This window comes from Sceloporus occidentalis, unplaced genomic scaffold, assembly GCF_023333645.1.
Source record: "Sceloporus occidentalis isolate IW3139 unplaced genomic scaffold, rSceOcc1.0.p SCAF_8, whole genome shotgun sequence".
Lineage (NCBI taxonomy): Eukaryota > Metazoa > Chordata > Lepidosauria > Squamata > Phrynosomatidae > Sceloporus > Sceloporus occidentalis.
The window spans coordinates 49,781,578-49,806,434 of NW_028316988.1; the positions used below are offsets into that span (position 1 = coordinate 49,781,578).

General features: G+C 42.2%; 1 protein-coding gene across 1 annotated transcript; it reads right to left on the bottom strand.

Annotated features, from left to right (window-relative positions):
* Positions 1–22: 22 nt before the first annotated feature.
* On the bottom strand, positions 23–23,940 carry SRPX2 (sushi repeat containing protein X-linked 2). Its single transcript, XM_089536691.1, has 11 exons — positions 23,573–23,940; positions 23,035–23,173; positions 12,516–12,599; positions 8,464–8,655; positions 7,170–7,346; positions 6,585–6,711; positions 6,314–6,435; positions 5,447–5,626; positions 4,409–4,542; positions 4,183–4,304; positions 23–1,315 (listed from the first exon to the last, which is right to left on the bottom strand). The coding sequence occupies exons 2-11, from the start codon at positions 23,102–23,104 to the stop codon at positions 1,135–1,137; spliced, it is 1,389 nt and encodes a 462-aa protein (XP_089392817.1). The 5' UTR covers positions 23,105–23,173; positions 23,573–23,940; the 3' UTR covers positions 23–1,134.
* Between the last annotated feature and the right edge of the window lie 917 nt (positions 23,941–24,857).

Below are 24,857 nucleotides of genomic sequence, written 5' to 3' on the forward strand. Positions count from 1 at the left end.
CCAAATCCTAAAAGGTGACGAGGTAACAAATACAGCAAAAACAGGGCATACACTCATCCGCTTTCCATAGTAGAAGCATGTACTTCTCCTCACCATTCTTTTCAGAAACATTTTGCCATCTCACAAGGTGGAGACACTTGTTAGAAAGTACTGTTTTGCATCTTTAGTTTGAAAAGCTGGAAGTCCCTGTGGAGCCCAGGGCTTTATAAGGCATGCTTGTAGTTATAATACAGAGGAAAGGCAACAAAATTTTCTGTATGGTGAGATAAGAAATCCATATAGTGGGTTACATTCATTACTGCACAGCAAAAAGTAGAGTCTCACATTATTCTTTTGCTGTGTATTTTCCTCTGTCCCATCAACTTCCCTCCCACCTTAAGAAAAGAGTGAGCAGAAATGTGTACTTCTCTTTAAAGAGGATGTATTGCCACTGCTGCTGATTTGTTAGCTGGATATAAACATAACCAGAGTTAGGTTTCCTCTACAGCTGGTATAGGGAGTCTCCAGCCTCTGGATATTGTTAGATTACAACTCCCATCTTTATTATTGACCATGCTTAGTGGGGCTGGTGGAAGACTGAATCTGACAACACCTAAAAAACTAACACTCTTTTCCGCAGGGTAAGAATAGCTTCTCATTCTGAAAACAGAAGATGAAGGTTTCTGGGTTATCCTCTGGTTCCTGAATGTGGAACCTTTAGATCTCCACATGTTTTGACCTTGACGTCTCAGTTAGTATGACCAATAGTAAGAGATGGTGGGAGTTTTACTTTAAAAAAAACACCAACCATGTGGATGGCTCAAGGTTATTCCCTCTTGCTGTGGTGACCTTCCTGTGTGATCCTCCTCATGGGGAAAGTACTGATTGCACAAAAGAAGTAGATACATAAATAAGGTGCCCTTTCCAGAATAATCCTAACAGGAGAAATAGTATTTCTTCACATGAATACAACCCAGAAGCCTCTGATGGCAGCCTGTGCTATCCCTGAAGGTTTAAATCCAGCAATTCTTCTTCGGTTTCACCTCTAGTAAAGAAAGGTGCCGAAGGGAGAGACTCCAGTTGTCTTCTAGCAGGTAGAGGTGTTAGAGGCCAAAGGTATCCAGTTTTTACTCCTAGGAGCACAGCAGTCCATTGTCACTCACATGTGTTCTGGTTCTGTTCCCTCTGGACCTCTTCCTGGCTGCTAAGCAGATAGTTATCAACAAAAGAAAAGAGCTCATCTGGTGTCACAGGTTGGATGTAGCGCTCACGGTCCACCCCATCTTTGTCGACAAACACTATATTGAAACGGTGGCGGGTGATATGGAGGAAATGCCTGAAGAAACAAAATTGACATTGAACTAGTATATTCCCTTGAGGAATATTGTGCAATCTAAGGCCTGTTACAGACTTCCAAAATAAAGCTGCTTCGGGTCTCTTTGGAGGTATGCTATTTAAATGAAGCTGCACCAAAGCTGCCCTCCAGTGCTTAAGAATGGAGTGTGGCTTTGGTGCGACCTCCGGACTCTTAGGACCCATGCATCATTTAAATAGCATACCTCCAAAGAGACCCAAAGCAGCTTTATTTTGGCAGTCTGTAACAGGCCTAAGAGTCTTTGTTTCAAATTGCACTGGGTTTATGAATTTTCTTGGTAGTTTTAGCCGCAATGGTTTGTATCTTCCATTCTTGCTCTATAAGACCAGAGATCCTCCTTACAAATGCATTGTCATAAAGATTTAAATAAGTGTTTGAGGTGTTTTGAGCACTTTTAAACAGTAGTAACTCAATCCAGGTTTTATGTTTAATAAAACGTGATACTAAGGGGACTGCTATTTCCTAAAGTGAACTATGAATGCCACAGTGTATTTTAGAGCCACAAGCCGAGAGTAACTAAGGGAAAGGGTTCACTTTGATCACTCTTGTCTCACCAACCAAGTGCAGGAATACAGTGAAGATACTTTGGAGGGTAAAGAAAGCATTAGCTGGGGTGACCATGAAGCCAGTGTGTGAAGAGAACTGACAGCCATGGTCCACACTTGGGGGACTGCCTCATTCCCATCACACTGGGTGGAGCATCCCCTATCCTCAGGCCATAGATTGTTTGTGTTAAATTAGATTTAGGAATAGACAAGAGCTTAAACCCTGGAGCAGTAGTTGGGAAATTGTGAATCTTCCAGATCTTGCTGGACTAGTTTCTATCGTGCTCCAGACAGCCACGGGCTGCCCATACCTGGTTCAATCCCTTTTGACTCTTAATAAGACACGAGAGAGTGCTGAAAAGTCCTCAGCCTGACCCACTTTCCAAAATCTGAGCACAATTTTGTCACTGTAGCTTGAAAGAGTGTTCTTTTCTATTGCAAACTGCCAATTCACAGGATCATAACCTTTCTGCTCACTGATAATACCATGTCAGCAATAAGTGTGGAATTTTAAAGTAATGAATTCTGGGCTGTCATGAACTTCTTGTTCCTACAGAAGAAAACACCAAAGGAAGTCCATGAGTGTATGAATGAGAAGTACTGTGTACATCATACTAAACTGAAGAACTGGCATGCTAACTTTCAGCATGGAGATTTTGAGACTGAAGATGCAGCAAGGTCTGGGAGGCTTTTAACAGTGTCAGCTCCTGAAATTGTTCAGCATGTTCGTGACCTGATTTTGGCAGATCAGTGAATCTCAGCTAAAAGAATTGCTAAGACCCTAGAGGTATCTTGGAAGCACAGTAGGTTTATAATTCATGAGAAGATACATAATTCTAGCTATGCAGAAGTTCTGGTTAAGTGGGTACCAAAATGTCTGAATGCTGACCAGAAACTAAATCGAGTGCATACCTCCAAGTTTTTTGAGCGATCTAAATAATATGTTGGATCAACTCAGCACTCTTGATGAAACATGTACAGTGCGCCCTCGCCTTACACGGGAGAACCATTCCGGACCACCCCCCACATAAGGCAAATTCTGCCTATGGCACATGCCCCATTCACCATACTAGGGCTTGCCGTCCACGTGACCTCAAGTCCGCTAATGGCAAGCCTATGTATGGCATGGGCGTGTTGTACATCGTTGATTTGGAGACCAAACAACAGCCCTTGCAGTAGCAGTACTCGGGTTCCCCATGGCTTAAGAAATTCAAGACTCAAAGGTCAGCAGGAAACGTCATGGCCACAGTTTATGGGATAAGCAAAGTATTTTGATGGCTGATTATATTCAGAAGGGCCAAATAGTTAATGCAGAATACTACTCTTAACTTGCTGTGTGGATGTTTTGAGGCATTGAAGGGAAATGGCAAAAGGTGTTGTCTTTGTGTAGGCCAATGCACCTACTCACAGGACTGGCAAGATGATGGATGTTTTGAAGGCACAGACCATCCAATCTAATCACCAGATTTTTATTTATTTTATTTTTATTTACAGTCTTTTAGATTGTAAGTCTGCGGGCAGGGAACTGTCTGGTTAAAAAATAATAAATCTAAGCCATCCTGAGAGCCATTAGGGCTGAAGGGCGGGATATAAATACCTAAATAAATATTAAAAAAATAAGATCTTGTTCTATCTGACAATTTCCTGTTTCTAAACCTTAAAAAGAGTTTGAAAGGAAGGACATTTTTGAATCATTCATGATAGCAGCAGCAGAGCAGTATTTCAGTGACCAGAAATCAGAGGTTTTTTTTATTTTGAAGGATTAAAGAAATTTGAGAAATGATTTGCCAAGTGCATCAAACTTTGGGGTGAGCATGTGGAGTACCATGATTATAGGTCATTTCCTTCTTGGTCAGGCAAAGAACCTTTCAGCACCCTCTCATTGTGCTTATCACCTCACCTTGTGTCAGGGAAGTCAATCCAATGGTTAGGTACTGATGCTAATCATACTTTCACATTCTTTAATTTTCATATTACTTTGGCTATCAAAATAAATGTATTGATGATGATAAAGTAGCATAATAACCTTGTGAGCATTGACCCTAAATCAGTAACTGCAGGGACGTAGCTAGGATTTTAGGAAGGGGGGGTCCAGACTAAGTGCCACCATTATAATGGGCCTTGGGTGCGGTGGCGCAGCAGCACACACCATTCATTTTTCTAATGGAAGGGGGGGGTCCGGGCCCCAAGAACCCCCCCTTGGCTATGTTCCTGGTAACTGAATGTTGTTTTCTGTGCACTGACTGAGAGATGCCACAATGTCCAATTTAACTTCCCACTAACCTGAGCTGTTCAATGATGGTGTCTGAAAGCCTGTGCTCACGGATCCTCCCCACTTCATGGGGTGGCAGCCCCACTAGTTCAATAACAGTAATATGATGCAAGTCCAGCCCGCAGGTAGCTTGCTATATTGAAGAGAAAGTGGTTGGTCAGCACCCAGTGCTTGAGGGAGGGAGGGAGGGAGGGAAGGGTAAAAATATAGGATAGAATTTTGGGGAGGGGCTCAAACCTGCAACATGGCATTCTGCATTTTGTAGTAGCGATCGGAGGGATCTGGAGCAGAGATGATGAGAAGCCGGCGCTTTTCATAAAACTGGTCCAAGAGGCTGGCAGCAGAATTTACATCCACATTGATCTGCATGGCTGAATAAAGGGAGTAGTATGTTATGGTGGCTGCTGATTCAGGGCTGACTCAAGACATGTTAGTGCCTGAAACAGAACAGCAGCAAAAGATGCCTACTACATATCCGAGCCACAATGTGTACAGTGCCCACAGATGGCCATGTTCTTTTTGCACATGAGGCAGAAAAGCCCTATGACCATCCCTGGGAGAAAAAAAAATCCAGTAAGAATAAAATAAACTTGCTGCCCTTTCACAACACTCCAAAACCTCTGCCTGAGGCAGCCACATCATTCTGCCTAATGCCCCTGTGTGGGATGCTAGAGAAGCAGCAGAGTTGGAAAACAAAAAGCAGCTGCAGTGGCAAGGAGGACACCTGGCCAGATAGGGAGGTGAATGTTGAAGGACCCCTGTCCCTCAGTGACCTCTCTTTGCCTCTACCACAGCCTTTCAGAGAACCAGAGCCAGAAGGTACAGATGTTGGTTATCTGACCAGATAAGGATGCTTATTATCAAGACTGAAATTCCATATAACCTGCCAGGGATGGTCAGGGGGCTTGTTCCCTAAACAGACTTGATCCCACAAGATAGTCTGATGACCAGGAGCTTGGAGAGACTAAAATTGGAATGGGGAAATCCTTTAAGAATCAATGGATGGCTAGTCATGATGGCTATATAGCAAGCGAAGCATCTGAGGCAGTATGCCTCTCTACTGGTTGCTGGGGAAGAACAGCAGGCGGGTGTTATTCTGCTCATGTGCTGCTTGTCAGGTTTGCATAGGTATCTGGTCACTACTGTGGAACAGAATCCTGGCATAGATAGGCCTTTGGGGTGATCTCACATGGTTCCTCTTATGATATACTCCCTTCGTGGTGCTTTTAACATGGGACTTAGAGCTGTCTCCTCCCCTCCAGCCCCAACACTTACGCGTGCAAGTAGGCTGAGAGCCTGACCATTGGCGACTTGACTGGCAGATCCGCAAAGGGGTGCCTTGGCGTTCATAGCCTCCATCACAGTGGTACTCGCAAGTAGCTCCGTAGTTGTTGCCTGCTGAGTCACAGCTGATATAACCATGCTCTGGTGCCTTCAGAACAGGACAGCGACTTACTGCCAAAAAAACCAGTCAACAATAAGCAGGCAAAATGACATAAAACAGAACAGAACACAGGAGGGCACTGTGATTATTGAAGTAGGTCTGTGGAATGCCCCGTAGCTATTTGTGTAAATAATGGCAGGGCCAGCACGGGTATCGTTCCGTGTGCCATTTCAGGTAGCAGAAACCTTCAGGAAGAAATGGGTGAAAAGAAAGACATCAAAAGAAGGCTACTAAGATCAGAGGCATGTTCAAGTGTAGGTCATTCTAAGCAAGTCACTGGTAAAATTACTTGCAAAGGAGCAATTTTAGAAATTTATTCTAAATTCTTAAAAATTTAATAATTCTAAATTATGTGAATCATTTTAAGCAAGTGAAAGGGTGACTTTCATAAATGTCCTGCGTGTGCCCCAGGAAGAGAGGAAGCTGATTCAGATTGGGATGGATGATGGGAGAATGACTTAACCCTCCTCCTTCATGCTCAGATTCTAATAAAAAACATGCTCTCCAGCTCTGGCTGGGATGTGGGTTGCCACAGCAAAGGAGAAAGGGATTAAACATTGCTATTATACTGTTCTGAATTTAGGGGAAATCTGCATCCCTTTCATTGAATCCTTTTTAAAAAAGAAAAAGCCACACCATTAATACAATGTGTATTTAGCACTGTGATATATGTAAAACAGTAGTCTACCTTTATTTACCTTGGACTCTCACAAAAAATTTGCAGCTAGCCCGATTGAATGCTTGGTCATAGACAGTGTAGCGAATAATGTGTTCGCCTTCAGAAAACTCAGATCCTGGTTCTGGGCCTCGGCGTGTCACTCTGGATTAAAAAAACAGAGAGCATTGTCAGAGATGGGATGACAAGAAGTGGATTGGAAGGTTTTTTCCCCCTGACGAATTTATTCCCCTGAAGAAATATAGCCATCTCAGCTGAAGAACCAGGTTCTGGAACCATTTCCCCAAGCTCACTGTTTAATGATGCCATCAGCAGAATCCTTGGCCCGGGGTGGATCCCAATACACGATGGCCGTCAGTTTCCCTGGCTCTGCCAGTCGCTCTCGTGAATCAGGACACTGGATTTTAGGAGGCTCTATATCTGCTTGGGTAAAAGAAGAAAGGAACTTCATGAAAACAAGCAGAAGGAGGGAGAGACTTTCCATGTTTGGCAGACTAGTGAGCAACTGTTTTGTCATCCATTGGCACCCTTGAACAGAAGCATTTGAAATTACAACATTTTTGTAGGTCTTCATAATAATCATAATATATGATTATCTGTAATCACACTTTTTCTACTTATTAGGGAGGTTTGGAGCCGCACATTTGTACCATTTAAAAGGTACTTCTCTGTCATAGATGTGAGAGATTCTAGCTTTCTTTGGATGAGAATTCCCAGAGTGCCTTTTGCCAGCAGAAAGCAGCTTTTCCAAACTCTCAGTGGGAACTGATGAAGTGCATATGAGATAGGGTTAGTAAAAGCAGGACAGTGGTGACTTTTCCTGTAGATCTCAGGAGGCAAGAAGACCAATGTTTGCTCCAGAAAGGGTGAGAATTTACCTACACAAATTGGCTCGCCACCACTCCAGTGTCCATCTTCCATGCACACACGGCTGCGGTCACCCTCCAGGTAGTATCCAGGCCGGCAGGTATAATCGCAGTGAGAGTCCACCTTCACTCCATCTGAACATTGGTATGAACCATGATAAACCGCTGGCAAGGTATGGCATCGAAGCTCTGCAGACAGAAATAATTTAAATATTCTTTAGCCTTGTCATATAATCCAGGCTGCTTTGGAAGGAATACAGCATTTATTGTTTGGCACATTAAAAGCATAACAGCCTTGCCAGGGGAAAAAGGTGACAATTGTAATTATGTGTTAAATATCACACCACTTCATGATGTCTAGATGTAAAAATGCAGTTTTTTAAAAATTGCTACACTTCTACATTAACCATGCAATTTTAAAAATGACCCAGTTATATTTATGACTGTACTTCTGAGAAAGTCAGGACTTCCATATATATAAGGTTATTCCATTATTACCACTGGGATACAGATAAGGGCAGAAGAAATTGGCAGGCCATATGTGGGCTTCCTATGAGTTATATCCAACCTGTGGGCTGGTGTCCCATCTATGATATTGCATATCCAAGGTGGCTCAGCAAGCAGTGAGCTAAACTTAACCCAGTCCACCTCCATGCAAATCCAGCACTCTAGCACCACTCTGGCAGCACTTGTCATGGTTCAAAGAGTCAGAATCTTTAAGCACTTTCTCACCAAGAGATGTTGCTAAAATGGAAGCAAACACAAAACAGCTATACAGGTTCAGCCATATCACCATTGCTTCCTCAGACCACCTGACCTGTCTGGGCTTACAAAAGTATATAACTATCCCTGGGCTTTGCAAGGGTAATCCTGTGGTGAAGCAGAGACTGTGCTGGATGCTCCTTCTACTTATAAGTTGTCCTGAGGGTGTTGAGTACATATGTTTGAGATTCTTTTTGAGACCCTGGTTTGAGACTCCTGGTATCTCTCTTGCTCACTATAATCCTCATATTCTCTGCCTACAAAGTGGCCTATCACCTCACTGGAATAGAGACACACTGGGTTGCAAAAGATGGGTCTGGACTGGAGCGTGGCTTTGGCTTGGCTTCCGGCCTCTTAGGACACATGCAGCATTAAAATAGCATACCTCCAAAGTGACCCAAAGCAGCTTTATTTTGGCCTGTCTGTTCATGCCCTTAGCTCTCTCTGTGTGTCCATGCATGCAGACTATGACATCAAGGTAATATATTTCCCGGAGACACAGCTGTAGTGGGGAATGGCCACTGAACCTGAATCTCCCACTTACGTCTGCAATAGGCAATCCCAGACCAGCGGCGGTTCAGCAAGCATTGCACAGACTTCTGGCCAATCAAGCGATATCCACGGTCACAGGAGAGCTCACAGCGCGTCCCCAGGCTGCTTCGGTAGTTCCCTCCACGAGGAGAGTAACAGGTAGCCTCTCCATGGTAAACGTTTAACAGATGACACCACTGGGGAACTAGACAAAATGAGAGAAACCACTGGAAGTGCTACTGAGCAAGAGCAAAGGTTGTCAGCATCTGAAGGACATACTTGCCCCCAAGTTGAGACGTTTCAGTAGATCTTCTCTATATGTTCCCAGATTTGGAAATAACATGGATGGACAAGATGTCCTACATGACCCACTTTATTACATCTATTAAATCAATACTTTGTTAGCTCTTTGGGAATTGTTAGTCTCTCTCTCTCTCTTTTAACCATACAGCTTTATACCACTTTATTGTCATTTACTGTCCTTGGATATTGTGGCAAACCATTGGTGGGAGACAATAATGACTGGAAGGTAGAGAGTACTTTTAAAGAAAGAAATGAATAATAGTTATTATATTCGAGTACTGAGATCAGAGTGCTCTGTAATTTCCAAAAGCTAGATAGGTTCCTGTTAGCAAGGTAGAAGAGAGGGGGATTGTGGTGCTCATAATAGTTAAGTTTGGCAATAAACCACATTCAGAAATCCAGGCTTCAACAGCTAAAACTCATCAAACCATTATTTGGTCCTATAGGTCATACCAGAGATGTTCATTGTCAGAACTAAGCAGCAAGTATCAGAAATGCCTAATTAATCACAGCAAATTAAAACTTATAGTGGGCTGTTTACCTGTTCGTTAGAAACAATAAACATACTTGTCCCTTCTGTTTCTCTTTGTTCTCACAGCCAGATTTTACCCCAGGAATGTCTTTGAACAGTTTAAGTCATGCCTGCCTCCTCTATGATGTTATCACACCAGCTGTGGCTGAGATCACAGTTTCTCTGTAATGCCCAACTCACTGCAAATCCCATCACAAAACAGAATACTGTTTTCTTTTATTGAAAGCAATGTAGATAAGCAACTCCTGGCAATACTCAGGATCGTGTCAGCAATAGGAAGCAGAAAGAGCTGGATGTACAGGTTGTTATCTCATCTCTTCTCCCAGTTGAAAGGCATGATCCAAGAAGGGAGAAGAAAGTAGTGTGAGTGAACAATGGCTCCACAGATGGTGTAACTGAAAACAATTTGGATTCTTGGACCATGGCCTACGGTTTCAGGAGGGGGGACTTCTGCCAAGGGATGGGCTGCACCTCACACCAAGTGGCAGAAACTAAATAAAAGGTGGATGGCCATCTGTTGGGGGGGCACTTTCCTACATGGCAGAATGGGGTTCGATTGGATGGCCCTTGGGGTCCTTTCCAACTCTCCAATTCTGTGATTTTATGAAGAATTAACCAGTTTGGAACCAATCTGGGGCTGGTGTAAATGCTCCTCACGTTGGGGTATTGTTGGGGGCTTGGGGAAATGATCTGAGATCAGATCTGCTCCTCAGAGGTGAAAGCTCCATCTCTCATCTCAGAATGGAATTCTGACTTATGCTGTGGCCCCACAGTACTGTTCACTGTGGTCACTGATTCATTTTAACACTGAAAACAAATATTACAGCACTTTTTCAAAATTATTATTTTCTCAATCAGTGTTACATTTTGTTGTCTCGAAAACATATACAGGGGTAACCATGTTGGCCATTCAGCAAAGCACAATAACATCCAACATCCAAAAAACACTGATATCTTTGTTGAGCCAACCAATGTCTAGGCATTCATTTTATTATCTATTCTAACCAATAACTGATTTCTGAAATGAGGGTGTGGCGGGTTCTGCCTTCACTTGAATTGTGACTGTCCTGGTCCATTAGCCTTATTGCTATTTGGTTGTGAGAGAAAGCACTCAGAACATGGTCCATAGAATTCTCTTCATTTTTATCCCTTAACATTTCCAGGCACCAGAAACAAAAAACAATGGTCAACAGCTCAGTATTCAACCTTGAAGTGTCTCCAACCAGCTGTCCCCAATTGGACATTTCTGCAAAATTGTTTTAAATTCAGCAACCACTGTAAATTAATTTTGTCTTGACTATCTCCCCTCCCAAATATCAATTATTTTGTCCAGGGCCAACCAAGCCACATAGTACAGCAGCTGTTGGCTGTCCCCAAGGGCTCCCATGGCTGGAATTCTCCAGAGTATCTGGGGGCCTGTTATCTAATTTCTATCCCAGAAATTATTAGATCTGAAAAACACGGGGAGTGCCACCCTGGGGATCATGCTGGATCTCAGTGATTTTTCTATAACACTGTCTATGGGTATTTTAATGCAGAATGGAAATAGGAAGCACTGTGTCTTTCACTTGGAGCAGGTCATTAGTCTGGGCAACTGTGATGCTTTCTGTAGCAAACCTTGGCCTGAAAGCAGACTGAAATGAAGCCAGATAATCTGTGTGTAGCTGTCCGGCCAACACATTGTTGAACATCTTGCTGAAAAAAAGAAATACAGGTGAAGTGGTGGTAGCTCTCATGTACCTCTGAGTCCAGGGAGATCCACTTCAGGAATGCATCACTGCCTCTTTCAAAGTAGCAGTCGCCTCTTTCTGACATGATGGGAGAGACTGATAGTCTGTGAGGCAGGCGGTATACCAGCAGCACGCTTATTCTGTCTCTTGCACAAGGTACCAAAAACTCAAAACTGGTGCCATGGTGGATAGGTCTTCCCATGCAGGAGATAAACTCCTTAGAGATGACAAGTCTCTCCGCTTAAGCCTTCAGTTCAGGCTTTGCAGACTACAGCAAAGCTTTTAATGGCATAAATCATGGCAAACTATAGACTGCTCTTAAAGAAATAGATGTACCATTACATTGATCATCCTGATGTGTATAGGATTGGGTTAGTCCTGCTATAACTCTGCTGATGGATATGCTGTTATGCTTCTGTCCTGTACAATATGTTATGTGCCATAAAATAATAGGCTATGGGTATACTGGTGCTGTGCTTAATGTAGATATATAATGATATAAACAGCCCTTAGTTTTTTGTGGGTTTTTCAGGCTATGTGGCCATGTTCTAGAAGAGTTTCTTCCTGACGTTTCACCAGTATCTGTGGCTGGCATCTTCATTCTCTGAATGAACATGGCCACATAGCCCGAAAAACCCACAAAAAACTATGGATGCCGGCCATGAAAGCCTTCGACTTCACATTGGAAATCTCTATGGGAATAAACAGTCTTTGTATGCACTGTAATGTGGGGTGTGTGTGTGTGTGTGTGTGATATGTTTTTGTTAGTTAATTGATATATTTGGTTGCTTATATTTACTTGTTGTACTTTATGATTTAATATTCTTACTAGCTGATATGGTTTATGTGGTCTGTAATACAGACCACATAAGAAGAGGGCATGTTGGTGAGAAAAGAGATTCCACCTCAACATTAGGAGGAACTTCCTGACAATAAGGGCTGTTCGACAGTGGAACACACTTCCTTGGAGAGAGGTGGAGACCTTGGAGGTCTTTAAACAGAGGCTGGATGGCCATCTGTTGGGGATGCTTTGTGATTTCCTGCATGGCAAGGGGTTGGACTGGATGGCCCTTGTGGTCTCTTCCAACTCTATGATTCTATGTTGGGAAACAGATACAGCAGGTTGTTATCCTTTAGGCTGTATAAGAATGATCATTGACATATAATCGAGAAATTGCTAAGGGCTTTTATATATTAGAAATATATATATTTAATGTGGCAATGTGTTCAGACTAAAAAACCCTAAGCAAGGCAGGAACATGGACACAATTGCTACTCGAGATTCAGGCTGGTCTGCTATTAATGAAGCCTGCTCTGGCTACAGACCTGGGGCTGGGAGCACAGGAGCTTGAGGCTTCCATTAATTTTAAACAAATGTTTTCCTTTGGTTATGTCTGTATGTCTGTACCGTTTTGACGGCCCTGAGTTCTTTCTAGAAATCAGAAAAGGCCCTGGAAAGGTTTTAAGTTGGTTAAAATCTCATCAGTATAAAAAACATACCTCGATATTCTGGGACACGATCATGGGAGCTATCCTCCATGTGAACTTCGTTGGTTTGCCTTTTTGCAGCAGAATAGCCAGATCCTAACAACAAAGGAATAAAACAAAGTTTACTAGTCTAATTGCAACTTTCTTTCTAGCCCAACTCAGAATACCATCAGTTCATGCTGTTATGGGCCATGCTTAAAGGGGACTGAATCTAAGCTAATGGCACTATTGATCAGGGCAAATTCTCGGTTATTTCAGTTGTCTTTTAGGTCTTTCTTTTTAATAGCCACTACTGTTAAGTACCTTTTTGAAATCTTGCAGAATGAATGGCCATGCTTGATGGAAAATTATGGGAATTTTATTCCAAAAATGTAACTTTTCCAAGCTGTGAAACATTGTTACTATTGATGTGAAGCATGGTAACATGTGAAGAAAATCAGTCAAAGGAAATAACGTAAAGTCTGACTGACGTTTATGTCAATAAGGCTTCAGAGAAAGCCAATAAACAATAAAACAGGTCTGCTTTGAAATCATAGACGACTGGAAAGCCAAAGTAGGAAGAAGAACAAAATCAAAGACAGTAGGGAGTTTTGTGATCTGTTCAAGAAATGAAGCAGGAAAACAATTGATAAGAGTTTTGTGAAGCCAAAAATCTATTTACTGCAAAAGCCTTCTTCATACAACCAGAGAGGAGACTGTACACATGGCATCACTGGATGGTTAACACAAAACTCAAATAGATCACATAATAGCTAACAGAAGATGGAGAAGCTCCATTATTCCTGCTAAAACGAGGCCAGGCACAGACTGCAGCACAGACTGCAAACTTCAATATCCAAAAGTAGAACAAAGCTGAAGTATACCAAATCAATCATGACTCCAAAATATAATCTGAAGAAGAATCCAACAGAATTTAAAGAACATTTATGGACAGATTTGCACTGTTAAGCCTAGATGACCAGGAACCAGAAACTCTCTATATGGACAGAAGTCAGGAATAGTTTTTTAATAGTTTTTTGGGGGGCTATTTTTGCTGTTGCAAAAACCCAAAAAACCTTAAAAAAAACCTCCCCAAACCCAGGTAGCTACAGTTCTGAGCTATGAGACTGAGGAAGACAGGATGCTGAGAATGTCTAGCTGGAATTAGCTACATTCCCAGGACAGGTGTCACCTGCTTTGTAAAGAACAACTTATGCTGAATTTACTATATTTAATAAAAGAAAGAGGAGAGTTTTGTGCAAGTGTAAATGTGTCTGACAACTGCCTACCCAGTCTCAAAAGAAAGCTATAATTGAAGCACATTGTCCCCTTAAAAAGGACTCTTCTATAATATTTACACACACACACACACACACACACACCAGCCTGGTTAGCATGCAGCACCAGACTAAACAGATTTGTATTCCAGGTCTATGAAGCACAGGAAAGGATATGGAAGCAGACATAGCCAGATGACTTACGTCTACTGTATTCATAAACCAAAAAATCTAGATTGATTACTGGCCACTTCAGTAGAGTGCATAGGACTGTTTGTTGCTTATGACTTTATTAGTTCTCCATTAGAATGTATACAGAAGTGATTGCTTGGTATATTTTTATTCTCCAGTGTGTTAAAGAAACATTTCTTTGACAGAATAAACAGACAGAAGCTCAGAACATTCTGATTTAGTGGGATAAATCTGATAAATTGTGCTACTGCTAAGGTTAAAACAACCTCTGTGCAGGGACGTAGCCAAGGGGGGGTACTTGGGGTCCAGACCCCCCCTTCCATTAGAAACATGAATGGTGTGTGCTGCTGCGCTGCTGCACCCAAGCCCCATTATAATGGTGGCACTTAGTCTGGACCCCCCCTTCCTAAAATCCTAGCTACATCCCTGCTCTGTGAATATATCTCAAACTGTGTATAATCTTGGACCTGGAATTTGGTATAGGAAAAAACATCACTGATATCAACTTTCTTCCCATGCTAAAGAGCAGCCTTCTTCCCAAGCTAAACAATAGCAGTAGTGACAGCTGGGAATTTTTTTTTTGTTCTGAACACAGTGCAGCTGAATGAATTTAATACTCTGATTCAAATGAGAATTTCAGAATATTGGTCTGAGTTAGGATTGTGGAGAGGATTTAATAAACACTTCTTGTATCTCTTGGTCCCAGTGAGAATTCTAGTGGCCCCTTTGCTCACAACTATATTACAACACTTCTGCTTTGCGGCACCCGACTTCACTGAGAAATGAAGGAGAATGAGGTCTTCCTGGAAAAGATGACCAGACATTCAGAAAGGAGAGATATACAGTTGAACCTCTGTATCCGCGGGGGATCCATTCTAGACCCCCCTCCATGGATACCAAAATCTGTGCATGCCCAAGTCCCGTTGTTAATGGCGGCGAGTGCCTGCCACTGCACTAGTAGCCACACATGCACAGATGGCAAGTCTGCTGATACAGATGGTGGACTGTAGCAATAAAGGGAGATTTTAACTATCCCAATATTTGTTGAAAGTCAAACTCTGACAAAAATTTAAGGTATAACAAATTCCTCACTTGCCTTGCAAACAATTTCATTATCCAAAAGTTGGAAGAGGCAACTAGGGGATCAGCTATTTTAGATCTCATCCCAGTTCATGTTCAACCCTCTCCTTCTTCGCTGGATTGTGCAGTGGTTAAATGCCTGTACTGCAGCCACTCACTCAAAACCATAAGGTTGCGAGTTCAATACCAGCGAAAGGGCTCAAGCCTGACTCAAGCTTGCATCTTTCTGAGGTCACTAAAATGAGTACCCAGACTGTTGGGGGAAATTAGCTTACAGTTGTAAACCGCTTAGACACTGTTAGTTCAGTATGAAGTGGTATATAAATGAACCTGTTTGTTTGTAATATGAACATATGAGTTGTGTAATATGTAATATAAAAGTGATCAGGGCCTTTGCAATTTGCTGTCTGTTAGCATCAGTTTTACTAGCCTAAACAGACTAATGTCTGACTCAGGAAAAGGCAGTTTTCTGTATCTACTGTGATGTAATGTTTGGCATTCATAGAATGCCTTTTTCAAGAGATCCTCTGGGTATCTAGCATGTGGAAAATTTGGTTTCAAATGAGGTGTCTGTACAAGTTTTCCAGAGCAGACTTGGAGAAGGATCTGGGATCCCACTTGAAGAATTACAAGCGGGATCCCAGATTCCAGGAAAAGCAATGCTTTCATTGCTGATGCTTTCCTGCATCAAAACACCAACTGGAACATCTTAAATATGCCACATGGCATGTTGCAACTGTCCATTGTCTTTTTTTCTTGTTCCTTCACTGTTTCTGCAAAGACTGTTTCCATAACCGATTCTGGAGATAAAAATATCTTCTGTGGCAAATGGAACCGAATGAATTGGACATTCCAGATGCATAAAGTCACATTTCCACTGGGTTCCCTCTCATACCAAAGGCACAGCTCATCCTCTCCACCACCCAGGGATTTATTTGAATTATTCCATTTCCTGCTTATGAATGGGCCCATCACCTTTTCCCTTGCCTGAAATGAGGCACTTTTTTTTTTTACATTAGCTCTGAAACCACAGCTCTGCTAAGCAGAATGCCAGATGTTGGCCTGGTACAGATCGCCCAAAAAGGGTATCTGCTGGTGCCTAGTTTTCCACCAGGGGGGAGGGGGGGGGGGGAATGCAGCGGACAAACCGCGTGGCTTTCCGCCGGCAGAAAAAGAACCCGCAAAAAGCGGGTTCTTTTTGCGCTGCGCTTGTGAACCACGAGTGCGCCAAGGGCCCAGTTCTAGATAGGGCATTACGACAACCCTTTATTCTTCTACTTCTTCTATTGTTGCTTTTTCACCCAACTTTTCCCAAATGAATGAGAACAATGCAGGGAAGTAACAGCAAACTAGAGAGGCAGCATGCATATTGGTTTGAGTGTTGGACTACAATTCTGGAGACAAGGGTTCAGTCCCCAGCTCAGCCGTGAAACCCAGTGGTTGACCTGGGGCAATTCACATGCTGTCAGCCTCAGAGAAATGCTATGGCAAATCATCACTGAAGATTTTCTTGGTGTGTCACGAAAACCCCAGGACAGGTTCACCTTAGAGTCATCATTAAGTTGGAAATGACTTGAACGCACATACCACCAGCAGCAACAAACTTAATTTACCTTATTCTGTTGCAAACTGAGCTGTGAGGACAGACTGGCATCAAAGCCAGGTATTCTTTACCTCTAGGTATTGTGGGAAATTAAAATGGTGCCTAGAGCCCTACACAGAGTGCTGCTAGAGTTGTTATCAGATAAGCCTGCTGGGATACATGGGCATCACCAGAATATGTGGAGAATGCCAGCTGACATGCTATGGGGGGTGATGCCACTGCTCCCCAAATACTGAAGGCCAGCAGGTGAGAAATGCCGCATTGAGCAAAACTGCCTCCTGTATGTTCCCTTCTCCATCAATATGTCCCGGCAGTGGTCTACGTAGCATGTCTGATAGCCAGTGCAGATCATATTTTAACACACCGCCCCAACAAAATTTTCAGTAATAATAATGAAATGAAAGCAATTATGATGTCTTGGCCCTCGCCAGGTCTCATACATGCTAGGTACACCATTCCTGGGGCATAGTGATGGAGAAGGAACCACAGGATGTAATTTTGCACAGAACCCTTCAAACCTACCCAAGACAGAGGGCAAGCAAATGAGCAGAAGCAAGAGTGATTTTTAAAAAGTGGTATTAGGGAAGGGGGGTTCCCTCAGGGCCCAATCATCTTGCTCAAGCTCCCTCCTGCAAAAACTTTTAAATTTTGTTGAAGTCAATTACAAGTTCAGCCTAAGGCAATCATTTTCAACCACTGAAGGAGTTGGCAGAGCTGGTTGCCATAGCAGTTTTTTTTAATAGGAAGCCCTTAATGTTTGTGGAACAGGACAGGCTTCTTGGGCTGAAAGATGCCTGAAAAAACTTTTGGGAAGCACCAGTGGAGACCAAAGTGGAAAAAGTTGCTTTTCTGGATTATAGTCCTCCAAATTCACCAAACAGCATGGCTACTGAGAACTATAGTCCAAAAAGTTCTTTTCCCAAGCAGTTATTAAGACTGAGGTGGGAATGGGGACTATTTTACAAAGCAAGGAGTAAAAACCCCTGCAGATTGACATTCTTTGCTGATGGACAACTAGCCTGTAAAGGTACACGTTTCTAGTCTGCTCTTTACTCTGAAAGGTGAATTTAAGTGTGTGTGTGTGTGCATGCACACACGCACATACACACCAGTCCCAACTTTGCTTGACATCAGTAGGAAAAACATTTCAAGAAAGCTTAAAAATTGGCTCCAAGCTCTATGGTGTTTTGGTTGATCCTAATAAAATGTTTGCCGTTTTGTAGAACCATGCGGTATTTGTCTAGATTTTCTCCTGCTAAGAAATCGCATTGCTACAAAGTTAAGCAGCTGCTGGGGCAAAGTAAGAAAGAGGTCTGGTCTAGATATGCCAAAGCGATCACCATCTCTATGAGATGTATGCACTATGTGCAACAAATTCCTATAATGTACTGTTTTCCCACTCACTCCAGAATTGTTTGCTGTCTGTAGCATCACATTTTCATACCACCAGCCTCAAGGGAAATTTTGATGCCTGCCCTACCTTCTCTTGAGATGGAAAGGGCTGAATCAGCCCTCATGGGTTAGAACAACTACAGTTCAAGGACCATAACTATGGTTGTTCTACTGCCTCCTCTTGAAGATGGAATGCAGAAACCAAAACCTTCTCGTTTAGCCACAACTCATAGCTAAAAGTCTAGAGATAGACTAGGCATGTCTGCACTGAATCTGGAATCAGTTTACTAGGACTATGACTATGAGCTGAATATTGATGTATTCACAGTGGGCCCTTGGTTCCAGGACCCCTCATGGATACCAAAACCTGAGGATGCTCAAATCGCACTATATACATTGCCATAGTAAAATTTGTCCCTTATATAAAGTGGCAGAATCAAGGTTTAGTTTTTTAGAGTTTTGTTGTTTTGAATATTTTCATGCTGTGGACTATTAAATGCAGAACATGTGGGTACAGAGGGTCAATTGTTTATTTAACTATTTTCAAACTTTTCATAATAAAATTTTAATTCATGCTGTTGTTATCACTGTGTGCCTACAAGTTGTTTCCAACTTACGATGACCCTAAGAGGACCTTATCACAGGTTTTTCTTGGCAAGATTTACAGTTTCTGCTATTATGACCACAAGAGACAAAGGAAAGTTGTATTTACTCAGTAGGAGGTTGTTCTAATGCCAAATTTCTCCTATAATTGTTATCCCTAGCAAGGCAGACATCTGTGGGGCTGGGCAGGCACCCAATTGCCAAACTTGTGTAGGCAGAGAAACCTGATCAATTAAACCACTGAAATTGCCAGGGCAATGTGTGTGAATGCATCATTTTAGTGGTTTATTTCTTTAAGTTTTTCTAGCAATGTTGGGTCTTTAGAGACAAAACTTGACCATGACATTTTATATGCAGACTGTGGTCTTGTCTGAAGGACAGTTCAGCAGACAGACAACAGTTGGTTAGAAAACAGATATAAATATATCTTACAGGAGTCAGACTATTCTGAGCAACCTAGCTCAGGGATGAGAATGTGACCCTTGAGATGCTGTTGGATAGTGACTCCCATCATCCCTCATTATTGACTATGTTAGCTGTGGGTAATGAGAGCAATAGTTCAAGAACATCTGTATGGCTAACACATTCACAGCCCTGAACTCAAATAATAGCAATTTTCCAAGGCTTCAAGACAGGGGTCACTGACCCTTGCTTCCTAAGAATCAAAGTACAGATGTGAAGTCTTTCATTTGGATTGGCTCTTGGGAACAAAATTTTCCTCTATGAATAGCTGGAAGGGTGCTGAGTTTTATCAGGAGCATGACTGGATGTGGAATGGGGAGAAGGATGACTGACCTTTGTTCACTTTGCAGTCCCAGTCAGGATGCTTTTCCACCCCAAGAACATGCTGTCGGCATGTGAGGAAAGGTCTTTTATTTGCTCCAGTGGCAGCTTTATTCCCCAAACACAAGTGTAGGGACAATGCCAGATATATACGTAAGCGCCGCAAAATACAACTACCCCTCTGTTTTGATAATGCTGCTGGGCCTCTTAAACCTGCTTAAGGCCTCAGCTCATCTTAATTCAATCCTTGATCCAGATGCAGATTGAAGTTGGAGGGGGGGGGATGGGCCAAACAAATAAAGCTCTCCCCAATCAAACTGTAAACACAATTGACTATGGTTTTCCTATACTATTGTGAAATTTTAGTTGAAATTTGGAGGATCTTTGTGGTGAAAATATATTAATTTATTTGTAAATGGACTCTAGTGGGCCCTGGAGACCACAATACAGTACGCAATACCTGAAGGCCTTAGACACCCCTTTTCCCACCCTTGCTCTCTGCTATCTCAGAAGAGGCCTAACCCTCCTATAGAGCAAAGTGAGGCAGGCAGCAGATGCTGGGATAAAGCGGCAAGGTGTTGGAGGAAAGTGCCATTTCGCCAGTTCTTCATTCTACCCTGCTTTCCCTTAAGTATAATACAGGACAGTCTCATCATCAATACGAGAGAAAAATTCAGCTGCCAGTCTAGTCAGCTTTTGTGCATGGGGCAATATCTCCTTTGCCTCAAGAAACAATATCTTTTCCCTTATGCCTTGCCTGTGGGCTTCCTGTGATTATCTGGTTGCCTGGTGTGGAAAACTAGATGCTTTGGAAGCAACTAATTGGAGACACATGAGCTCCTGAGACTCTGTTAGCTCTTCCCCCCTGCAGGTATTGTTAAGGCAAGCATCTTGCTAGAGGCAGGAGCCTCCTGGGTTTGCAGTCTGTGGTGCAATGGAGACCTGCTTTGTCTACTTAATCCAGACATAGCAGACAACAAAGCAAGACGAACTGCTGCACATTGGCATTGGGAAGCTTTTGCCAAAACAGAATGTTTGCTTCCTAAATAAGGAAAAAGGAACTGAAGTTAAGGGGTTATAAATGTCACTCAATCTAGAAAAATTATATATGTGTGTGTGTGTGTGTGAGAGAGAGAGAGAGAGAGAGAGAGTGAGAGTGTGAATGCTGTTTAAAAAAATACCCTCTCAAATAAGCCAAAGAATATACCGTATATACTTGACTATAAGTTGACCTCATGTGTAAGTCGAGGTTAAGGTTTAGAGCCAAAATTATGGATTTTGATATGATCCATGAATAAGTCGAGGATAACAAGCGATATAAAAGGACAAAGCAAAGAAAAATGATGCCAAAGAGCACCACTTTCCCACCCAGGCTTTAAAAAATGCATAGCAGCAATGGAGGAAGCAGAGGGGGCTGGTGCTTCTTTTAGATTCTCTCAGGATGGACTATGCTCTCGCCATTCACTACTCAGAAAAAGGTATAGTTTCTATTCTGATAAGAGTTAAAGTACAGGACATACACTGCCTCGTGGATAAGCTGACCCAAGTTTTTGGGGTTGATTTTTTGACAATTTTTTTAAAAATACATGAGTATATACAGTAATCAAATAAGTTGAACAATATACAAAGTACACTCAGCCCTTCAAATCCAGGGGGTTGTTCCGGACTCCCTCACAGATGAAAAAAACATGGGACCTTGAGCTTCACAGTTTTCAATGGCAGTGTATGCACATGTGGCTATTAAGATCAATGGGGCTTGCCATCTGCAGATGCTTAAATCCATGGAAAGCAAGCCCGTGATTGGGGAGGGTGGGCTGTATAAAGTAAAAAGAACCAGAGTCCTCTGGGGAGACCAACAGTCACCTGTCATTTTCAAGGCCAAAGAGGAAATCAGTCTCAAATGGTATAAGGGTCAGAAGGCAAATGACCATAGTAAAAAAATTGATAAGGAAGAACGAAGTCTGTTGGTTCTGTCAATGACAGTCCACTGCTATTTTCAGCCAAACGCATTTCGACAACCAGCCTTCATCAGTGGCTGGAATGTTGTTTTGAATTTCCTTACAACAAATGAATCAATCAATATGAACAGTAGTTCACAGTTATTCTCCTGCAAAGCAGGAGAATATTGTTTATATTGATTGATCCATTTGTGCGAAGGAAGTTAAAAAAAAATTCCAGCCATTGATGAAGACTGGCTGTCAAAATATATTTGACTGAAAATAGTGGTAGACTGTCATTGACAGAAACTAACGGACTTCATTCTTCCCTATCAAGTTCTTCAACCATTCTTGTGAAATGGATTTCGGTGTCTTAGCAGACCACAAGCTGAACATGAGCCAAGAAAGCCAACACGATTCTTGGTTGCATCAATAGGAGTATAATGTCTACATTAAGGGAAGTGATAGTACCATTGTACCCTGCTTTAGTCAGGCTTCATCTGGAATATGGTGTCCAGTTCTAGTCTCCGCAATTCAAGAAGCTGGAACATGTCCAGAGAAGGTGACCAAAATGGTGAAAAGTCTGGAAGCTATGCCCTATGAGAAGCATCTTAGGGAGCTGGGAATGTTTAGCCTGATGACAAGAAGGTTAAGAGGAGACATGATAGTCATGTTTAAATATTTGAAGGGATGTCATATTGAAGAGGGAAGACAAAGAGCAATGGATTCAAACTACGGGATGAGAGATTCCACCTAAATCTCAGGAGGAATTTCCTGATGGTCAGAGCTGTTTGACAGTGGAATATGCTGCTTCAAAGCGTGATGAAGTCTCCTTCTTTGGCAGTCTGGATGGCCATGTGTCAGGGGGTGCTGTGATTGTGAGTTCCTGCATGGCACTGAGGTGGACTGTCTCTTCCAACTCTATGAGTTTATGATTCTATGAAAAGTTTTTAAAACAATGTACAGTCATCCCTCCATATTTGCAGCTTTGATATTTGCGAATTTGATTATTCACAGATTTGATTAATATGTTCTCTCTAGGAATATCTAGGTCCTCCAGTGCAACTCTATGGTCAACTTTAACTAAAAGTTGCACTGAAAGACCTAGAGATTCCTAGAGAGGACACTCTACTAGGCATTTGTAGCTCCTCCAGCGCAGTTCTGTGGTCAGTGTCTGTCGGACTTTGACCGCATAGTTTCACTGTAGGACCCAAAGATTCTTAGAGAGGCATCCTCTCAGGTAAAAACAAGGGGTCTTGTGCCCCTAATCCTAGCGAATATGGAGGGACAGGTGTATAACAGTATTTGTGCTGAAGGCCTAAAGATCTTCATGGACAAGCAAGTTTTAACTTCTTACCTAAATGAAGTGAGTGTTGGCCCCAGTTGGACTTCCAAAGGAAGGGCATTCTACAGTTGAGGTGCCATGGTTGGGCAGGTCCTCTCCCATGTCCCAAAGTACAGGTTACTTTTACTTATTTAAAAAAAGCAAATTAACGTTTTAAGCCCTGTGACTATACCTCTAATCTGGGAGATGCCAGCTATAACTAATTACATTTTAAATAAACTTCCTAAGTTCTGCATTATGTAGGCTTTTGGTCTGAGCCAAGAAAGATCTACTATTGTTCTTATGCTGTTAAAGCAAAGTCCTTTCTTTTGTGCTTGCATGAGTCTGTCAGTGCGCTTACCTTCATACCATGTGGATGAAAACACTTTGGACCAGAGGAGCAGGAGGATGGGGAATACTCTTTGAAACATCTGTAAAGTGTGCAGATGATGACTCCAGACATCAGAGTAATATGAATTGGTTGCAGAAGAAAATTCAGGCTGAAACCAAGGCATGAGGTTAACAAACAAAAAGCAGCAAGGACAAAGCCAGCACCTCCTGCATGAATTAACATGTTGAAAAGATGTGGGCATTTAAGATTGTAGGCAGTAAGGGAGATGTTCGGACACAGCAGGTCCTTATGGCTATTTGTGCTATAAAGCCCTTATTCTCAGATCAGCTTGTTAACATCTTCAGGTAGATACATGTATCTGACAATACATTCAATAGATTTTGAAAAATGTGCACAGGATTGCAGCCTAATGACAATTGTGGATGCCACTCTAAAAACCTCAGCCAAAAAGTAGTTACTGTAACACATTAATGAAATAGATACTCTTTGTCTCCCCTGAACACTTTGGTTCATTGCAAAGGATTGGGATAAGTAGGTTGTCTCTTACCTGATGAGTTATGGATCTCAGCACAAGTTCTGAACCCACTTGCTCCTCTCTTTCAGTCCATACAGGAAACCTATTCTTCAGCCTCCTGAAAACAAGCCGCTTGTTCTTCTGAGCAGGTCCCAGACTCTGCTAATACTGCCCAGATGTGGGGCAGCCAGTGTTTGCCAGATGTTTATTTAACACCGTACTGTTCCTTAAAAGAGGCGGAGAAAGACTAAGCGGTGGTGGGGGAAAAGAGGCCCACAAGAAAAACCAGGCTGCTCATAAAGTTTGTGTATCTGTAAGAAAGGAAGAGTTCTCAGTAAAAAAAATTCACTTAATAAAGAGCAGGCAACCTTTCTAGCAGACTTACAACATTTCCAGCCCTCTTGAGCATTCCCGGTTGTACAATAAGGCTTCATGAGTCATAAATTAATGGCTAAAAGAAAAGCAGAGTCAGTAAACCAGGATAAACAGTTTTCTAACCAACCTTTAAGTAGGGAGGACAAGTTAGGGGAGAAATTGTCCAGTCTGACTTCCGTCCAAATTTGTTTTTAATCATTCACTTTAAATTGATGGAACCAGCCTTTAACTATCCCACCACAAATCACCACATAATATGCTTGCAGGGTGGGAAAAAGGGCCTCTACTGTTCTAAAGCAAAACTTTTTTTCATGTAGTAATTCGAGTGTTCAACTCCACCAGAGACTAGGTTCAAATCTGTAATAAGTTATGAAGCTAACTAGAGTCTGGCCCAGTCATTGGAGATGATCACCATCATGATAGTGCAGCCGCACAAAGATTTTCACACGATGTTGCACTCATCCAGTATTTCCACTATGAATAACCTGGAATTGTCCTGTAACTTCTTATTAATGGGGAAACACTCTGAATGGTTTGCCGATGCTGCTTCATTTGCACTATTGTGAAGGTGTGGAAGCCAACAGTGATTCATTCATGTCATCACGGAGCAATCTGGGACCTTTTCCCAGACTGCATTTTGGTACAGGCGATTCATTCTCATTGCTAGGATTGTTTTTGGAGTAGATTTCTGTCGAATTTTGAGTTGTAGAGCACAAGTTTGCTTGAGCTGGATAAAAATAATGTGGGATTTTAAAAAATTTGTTCTGTTTGGGATGGTACCATGATTTTCAGACATGCGCAATAGCACCAAAACGGTGCATGCATGAAAGGTTCAATCACGATATAATAACAATACATGAACAGGGTCATTTTTGTATGCGGAACGCAACTGTGTTTCTCTTTTGTTTGTATATCATCATTATAGCACAATTGCACTACTGTG

What these genes read in the sequence shown, in the direction of transcription:
- SRPX2 (XM_089536691.1), bottom strand. Translation starts at nt 23,104, where the DNA reads ATGTTTCAAAGAGTATTCCCCATCCTCCTGCTCCTCTGGTCCAAAGTG. An exon ending in TGGCGAGCCAATTTGTGTAG is followed by an intron (nt 6,712 to 7,169) that starts GTAAATTCTCAC and finishes TTACCCAAGCAG; the next exon opens with ATATAGAGCCTCCTAAAATC. An exon ending in ATTTTTTGTGAGAGTCCAAG is followed by an intron (nt 5,627 to 6,313) that starts GTAAATAAAGGT and finishes TTTTTTTGGCAG; the next exon opens with TAAGTCGCTGTCCTGTTCTG.